General features: G+C 35.7%; 1 protein-coding gene across 1 annotated transcript; it reads left to right on the forward strand.

The window, feature by feature from the left end:
* Positions 1 to 2,288: 2,288 nt before the first annotated feature.
* On the forward strand, positions 2,289 to 3,964 carry hsbp1a (heat shock factor binding protein 1a). Its single transcript, XM_077227285.1, has 4 exons — positions 2,289 to 2,483; positions 3,065 to 3,131; positions 3,295 to 3,439; positions 3,697 to 3,964. The coding sequence occupies exons 1-3, from the start codon at positions 2,439 to 2,441 to the stop codon at positions 3,414 to 3,416; spliced, it is 234 nt and encodes a 77-aa protein (XP_077083400.1). The 5' UTR covers positions 2,289 to 2,438; the 3' UTR covers positions 3,417 to 3,439; positions 3,697 to 3,964.
* The last annotated feature ends 3,745 nt before the right edge of the window (positions 3,965 to 7,709 follow it).

A 7,709-nucleotide genomic window follows, 5' to 3' on the forward strand; every position in this document is an offset into this window, starting at 1 on the left:
TGCAATGACAAATAAACAACAATACCCATGAATCATTGCGCCAGTCGCTATATTCATGGGAAATTGAGTATATCTGTTGCAAATCTTATGATTTGTGCTTGCATTGTGCACATGATTAAATTAATAGTGATACATTTATAAACTATCATCCTTCTATGCAGATATGTGGACATTTCAATCAATACGTAAGATCAGTAGTTAGACAGGCTTTACTTTCCATTTCTTGTCGGTTGCCAATGACGTTTTATACCATTAAACTTAACCCAGAGGAATGGCTAAGAAGCTGTCTGCTATGAAATAACCAATTTACATGGAAAGGGGGCGCTAGGGGGCTTAGAAACCATTGGTTCACAGGAGACGCTTCTTCTTTTAGTGTTGTTTAAATGGCGGTTGCCAAGGAGTCACTGGTAAATGAAATAAAATTAAATAAAAGGAAATAGCTAGTAGCCTACGTGACCGCTGACATATCGGTAATAAAATATTAAAACTTAATAATGTTAAAAGGCCATATAAAGTCTTAAATATCTTAAATAGCATAAAAAGTATCAAATGCTATAATTGTGGAGCCATTAAAGGGTTAGTTCACCCAAAAAAGAAAATGATGGCATTAATGACTCACCCTCATGTCGTTCCAAGCCCGTAAGACCTCCGTTCATCTTCGGAACACAGTTTAAGATATTTTAGATTCAGTCCGAGAGCTTTTTGTCCCTCCATTGAAAATCTATGTGCGGTATACTGTCCTTGTCCAGAAAGGCAATAAAGACATCATCAAAGTAGTCCATGTGACCTCAGTGGGTTAGTTAGAATTTTTTGAAGCATCGAAAATATATTTTGTTCCAAAAATAACAAAAACGATGACTTTATTCAGCATTGTATTCTCTTCCGGTTCTGTTGTCAATCCGCGTTCACAAGGCCAGTAAGACGCTGCTGACGTGTTATCTGGTGCGTCCGTGTATTCGGGTTCAAATAAATATGTCTGGTTAAAAAAAATGCAAGTCTTCCCCTGTGTCGAAATCCTTAGAGATGTTTGCAAAGATTGTTTTGTTTACAGCGTGCGTCTCCCTCAGACTGTAAACGAAGCTCGGGCGCACCAGATAACACGTCAGCTCGTCTTACGTCAGCGGACTCATGAAAGCGGATTGACAACAGAACCGGAAGAGAATACAATGCTGAATAAAGTTGTCGTTTTTGTTATTTTTGGAACAAAATGTATTTTCGATGCTTCAAAAAATTCTAACTAACCCACTGAGGTCACGTGGACTACTTTGATGATGTCTTTATTTCCTTTCTGGACAAGGACAGTATACCGCACATAGATTTTCAATGGAGGGACAAAAAGCTCTCGGACTGAATCTAAAATATCTTAAACTGTGTTCCGAAGATGCACGGTGGTCTTACGGGCTTGGAACGACATGAGGGTGAGTCATTAATGACTTAATTTTCATTTTTGGGTGAACTAACCCTTTAAATTTAAGAATGGAAAGAGTGATAATTCTTAATTTATTGAAACGCTATGAAAAAATATGAAATGGAGGAAAAAAACATCTGTCAATGCTTTTGCATTCTCTCGCAAATGTTTTGAGTTTCCCAGAGAAACTTTGCGTTCCCTCACGAAAACTTTTGCAAATCCGCAGAGAAAACTTTTTATTCGCTTACAAAGAGCTCAAAAGGTTTTTCAAATGAATGCAAAACTTCTTGGGGGAACGCAAAACATTTGCGAGATAACGCAAAAGCTCTGACTGCGTCTCATACTCTCTTGAGTAGGTACTCATTTTGAAAAAGTTATTACTTCATGACCGAAAAAAATATGTTCTTTAAAGTATGAATGTAATCTGGGCGTGCTACATTCGCCATATTGTCAATGTCATGTGACCTACCAGCGATAGTTCTCCAGTTTTTGTCGCTTCACTGCCATTCACGAATCCTCTCCCGTGGCCTCATGGGATAGTAAAGTGTCCATCGTATGCACATCTGGGTACTTTAGCATACTCTTTTATGAGTACTGTATTTTTTTTAAATCTAAAAAAATATTAATAAAAACTACTATAAAATATAATCAAAAGGCTGAAAATCAAGGTTTTATTAAAATTATTATATTAAAGTTATTTGTAACTATATCGCCAGCACTAATCACTATAATTTCAGCTGCTCAGATTTATATGACATAATATTTTTTTTAATCTTTGTTTTTGCTGCAAACTTGATATTTCTGACTTTCTGAGCCACCGAGCGCCCTCTGTAGGAAATAAAATGACCGCAGCTAAAAATGTATAAACCGCTCTATTGATTTTAATTCACTGACCAATCCCCTTAACAACGAAATCGGCTATTGCTTCCACGACAGTTTCCATCTCGAATGCTTCACACAGACGGTGCTGTACTGCCTTGACAGGGCTCTTGATCACACGCAAAGGCACGTATACTTGTTGAAGAAGATAATGTCCGAGAAGGACCTTAAAACATCGCAGGACCTGACTGTTGTGGTGAGTTTTTGGTTTTCACCGAGCTAACGTTACAATGCTGAGTCTTGCACTTTTACAGCCGCCTATTATTTAGTCACGCTCACTGCTCAAGCCAACGTATAGCCTAGTTTAATTAGTGTATAATATTGAGAAGGGTTAAGTGTTGTAATTTGTCTTGACTTTATTAATCGTTCTGTCTTGAACTCGTACAGACCGATCACTCCAATGAGTTCCTAAAGGAAATGTTTTCTTTAAATTAGAAAGTTAAATTAGAATGTAGATATAATTTATTTTCAGGAGGGTTATGAGATGAGAGCTTTCTTTATTTCAATGTCAGGTATCTTGTGTGATTACAGTTACACGATGATGTTGAGAGGTTTCCCTTGTTACTATGGTTTCAGTTCGACGCGTGGGCGGAGAGCATGCCCTTAAACTGCTGTTTTTACTCCTGTGTGGGAAGCCCACGCAAAGCCCACACGATTCTAGATAGTTCTTTTATGCTAGTCGTTCATTCACAATTTTAGTAAAACTGCCCAAGTTTATTCTGATTGCTTGTTTCGTTTTCACTTTAACATTTTTCTTTTTTCTTTTATTCAATTCAGGTACAGACATTGCTGCAGCAGATGCAGGACAAGTTCCAGACCATGTCAGACCAGATCATTGGGCGAAATATCCTTTTGCATAAAATAATTGCTCAGACGTATTTGTAGCTCAGTTGAGTGGACTACACTAGCTATGTTTTGTTATGTTCAGTTAAAATCTGATTCATGCTTCCTAGCTTGATTATGAGATGATGGGTTATTCAAAAACGATTTTGTCTTAATTCTAATACTTGATGAGATGAGTACGCGAATCGATGACCTGGAGAAGAACATCTCTGATCTCATGACTCAGGCAGGCGTGGATGAGTTAGAGGAGGAGATAAAAGTCTCTGAGACCTCTGGAACCGCTTGAAGGCAATGAACAACACCATCTTAGTAAGTGTAGGTGGTGCTATTGCCACTTTGAAGATGCCTTGTTACCATTAAGAGAACACTTACATTCCATAAATTGCAGTAGAACATGTATTTGACATTACATTTGGATTCTTCTGCTTGCGACATAGTCTATAAAGAAAGTCACATTCATAGTCATCTTTTTTTTTAAACAACGTTACTTGTAAATTTAAGTCAGGTTGTTGTTTTGTGATCTTGTATTTCTGTTTTGTTTACTTTTGCTATCTTTTCCCTTTCAGACTGCCAAGGAACACAGTGAAGACCTTCTACTGCAGTATCAGAATTTTTAAATGAAATGTGAATTAATCCTTTTTTTAAGAAATTCATTAAAAATGGTGCTTGCCTATGTGTATTACATATTATATTACATATTGTAAGGTTAATTAGATTACTGGCCAGAAGATTTAAGATATTAAAATCTTCTTTTGTATTTATTCATTGTAATGACAGGGGGAAATCATGTGGTTCCTGCATGTTTTGCTGATTATTAAAAACCCCATAAAATTACTTGATGATCGCAGTTTTCTTTCCTATTAAAGCAGGGGTGTATTGATGGACTCGTCCCATGTTATATAACTAATATCATATAGCAAATTATTTAAATAATGCCATGCAGTGTAGGCTACATAATTTTTTTTTTTTGCATTTCATAGACAAAGAATTTAATCAGAATACATGGCCTTCAATGAAAAGTTTATACAGCCAGTCGGTGTGGTTATGGCATCTACCAGCAGGGGTTAACTGGGCCAAACCAAAGTGACAAAAGTTTTTGGCCAAACCTTCACTAGCGGCTAGGATCAATGGTAGCAGATCAGCTAAACTGCTGTTGTAGATGTGGTATTAGAGGAAATGATTTTTTTTTATCAATCTTTTTATACTATATATCTGGATCTGGCATCAACATTTAGAGGGAATAAGGTCTAATATGGTTTTGCTAATTAAAATTTTGACAAAATAACACCCAGTTAGAAATTGATGAACCGCAGGAAGAATGGTTTGTTGACACATAAATAATTTTTTAAAACGGAAATATTAATTTATTGAAATCATTGATTTTATTACTTGATGTTATATTAGGCACATCATTTTAGATTTGGATTATATTCTAGATCAGACTTGAATATTTTGATCTGAAACAAAGTCCTTCTGTGAAGTTCATATTTTATGAGTTTGATGAATTCAGGTGGGAATTCCCTTCTCTTAATTATCTATACAAAAATACATAAAGGTTTTTTAAACTCTACTTCTAGAAAATTAGGATCAATCAGGTGTGTTATGATTTTTTAATGTTTTTAATAAATTTAAGAAGACACTGTAAACTTTATAGTTACACATTATATTTTTATATTTCAATACTATTATATTTTGTGCAGGCAATTTGCTTATTTTATTGTAAATAAAACAGCCTGACAACTGCTAAATACCTAAACCACGTTTCTCACGAACACCCCCCCAAAAGAAAATACCGAGCTTCTCACTCCTATTTATGACGTTTTTGGTGGCTACGTAAATCGTAAATACAACATTTCCGACAAGTGTTTGCACAATGCACCATTAGCATGCTAGTATATAGCTAAATGCTAAACCGAAATCACCACGTTAGCTACCTTTCTAATAATTAGCTCACTGACTTCCCCCTGCTCAGCCACACAACATGTGCATTTATCAGCACATTACATGAATTTCGCACAGGTAAAAGCCTCATACAATAAGTTATTCATAATTCCGCCACATTGCAAACACGAGTCGATAAAAGCTGTGAAATTTAACCGAGGCAACGGCTCTAACTTAGCTGGTAACGTTAGCCTACCGAATTACTGGGTTTTTTATTTGGACTCTTTCTGCGATAAAAGCTCGACTTTCCTAACATAGTAAAATATTACTCATCAGGTATAAGGTGTGCTAGCTCGAAAATATTTTTTCATGAATAATTTCAAAAAAAGTAAACTAAGTTTGGAGAACGTTGTCAACCCTTAAATTTATAATATTAGACTATAAGTAGGCCTTATTGTGGTAACGTTGCACATGGCATAGTTCTCAGCTAAAAAAGTAACCTTAATAGCAAAAATAACTATAGTTATGTACATCATCTTATGAGATGTATTTGAGTCCAGGGCTGACTACTATTCAGCTTGGAATTATTACAAACACATTATTGTGAATGATTTTTAAAACATTTGGTAGGAATACTGAACAGAACTGCATTAGGTTTACTGACAAAATGTTACAGTATTGTTTTTAATTCACTGTTGGTACTCTGTGTTTTTAGCTTAGGGCTGGATATTGACATTTCATGATTTCATGATTTCGATTCATAAGTCAGCAATTTTATTCTGATCTCATTCCAATAGGCTATTGATTACTATTGATATTATTTGTTGGATATATATCAGGTACGGTACATAGCAGGTCTCACTTAAGTTCTCATTCAGTAGCCTACAGTTCAGTGTCCTTTTTCGGGGGTGGTGGCATCAGTGGAAAAATATGGCATTGCTATAATTGCACAGGCCTGTTACTGTAAACTAAGATAAGTTTGAATGAAATCTCAATATTAGTGAAACATTAAGGCCCTGTTTCACAGACATGGTTTAGGCTAGATTAAGCCAGGATTAGGCCTTAGTTCAATTAGGGCGTTTAAGTAGATTATAACTGTGCCTTAGAAACAAAAACATTACTGGTGTGCATCTTGAGACAAAACAATGGCACTGACATATTTTAATATATATGCCAGTGCAAGTTGAGTTAAAAAAGCTCAAACATGCTTTTTAGTCTGGGACTTGTCTTAAAACTTGTTTGTGAAATGATTAAATGCTTGAGAGAGAAGATTATCACAATTTAAAGTTAAAATCAATTAAATGCATAAACTGGTCATCTGAGCATTGTTTTTTTATTTGTTTTTTTTTTTAACATGTCCTCAGTTTTACACCAATTAATGACAATATCAAACTTATACAGATCAATCACACAAAAATTATTTCCTTTCTTTAAATAGCACATGGTGGTAAATGTTGGCTGACAGTTGGAGACGAAGTGTGTGAGACTTGTGTGAAAACATTTTTTTTTCTAGTCTGTTTAGTGGTGCAGAAATGACACGTTTCACTATTAATCGAAGTTGAGAGCTTTAGGTTTGGGTGTCACTAGCGTAGCCAGAAAAGCGTCTCTGGGTGTGCATAAGAAAAATTGGGTGTGCCAGATTTATTGTCAAGTTAATGTGCAAAAAAAACTCGGACCCGGCTTATCACTAACTTTACAGAATAGACTGGGCTGATGTGTAAAACTGGCTTGCCACATAAACATAATACTAGGCCTACAGTATATAAAATATAACTCAGGGTTCAACATTAAGGCTTTACATGTGCTTGTCCTTCGAACAAGTATCAGCCATTCTCTTGTCCAAGTAAAAATGTAGAAATCGGTTTAAACGTATGCTTCATCTTTCATTTTAAATTCTTAGATTTGATCAATAAATTCAATTGAAATAATAAGACACTATGCTGTTACCAATCAAATTAATTAATTTACACTGAAAAATTACAACTGCATTAAATAATGTTACAAGATTGTTTTAAATATTTTTTGAAGATACAAATATGATATTGGAAAGAATTATAGCCTACTTTTAAACACGAAACTAAACCACCAATAGGGGGCGGCAGGTGACTGTCTTAATTGCTGCGTCCCAATTCGCCTACTTATACTACGACCTAAAACTATGTACTCTTTTTGTGAAGAATAAGTACATACTTTTGAGTGTGTAGCAAATGAGTAGGCAAGCTTTGGGATATACTATCACGTCATCTTTAACGGACAGATCTGTCGCGTGCACCCAGTCACCTTAAACTGCCCTGTCAATCATCCTGTCACAGTTAAAATCCTCCATTCAATCGAATTTGATTTCCTACCGTTTCGGAGAACACGTTCATCTGCCAGTCGTGGGTCTTTCATACGGAGACTCTCCTCATGTGTTTGCAATTTGAATATAATGATGCATTTAAAAGGTAATGGCTAAACATATCTTTACAAAAGTTCACAGTGCTGCTGCAGATGCAATATAATGTAGACAACATTGAATAAATACATATTCGTCAGGTTAGATACTGATGATTAATCACTCAAACCCCTTTATCTAAACCTCTCTACATAACCGCCGGACTCGCGCGCGTCCTCCATGTCTGTAGTTTTTTAACACTTTTCACTCGTGTTTGTAGTTCTAACCGAATCCTCGTCCAACGCGCGATGGGTTGTGGGCAAT

This window comes from Siphateles boraxobius, unplaced genomic scaffold, assembly GCF_051911475.1.
Source record: "Siphateles boraxobius isolate OS27281-9 unplaced genomic scaffold, OSU_SipBor_1 130, whole genome shotgun sequence".
In the NCBI taxonomy this organism is placed as follows: domain Eukaryota; kingdom Metazoa; phylum Chordata; class Actinopteri; order Cypriniformes; family Leuciscidae; genus Siphateles; species Siphateles boraxobius.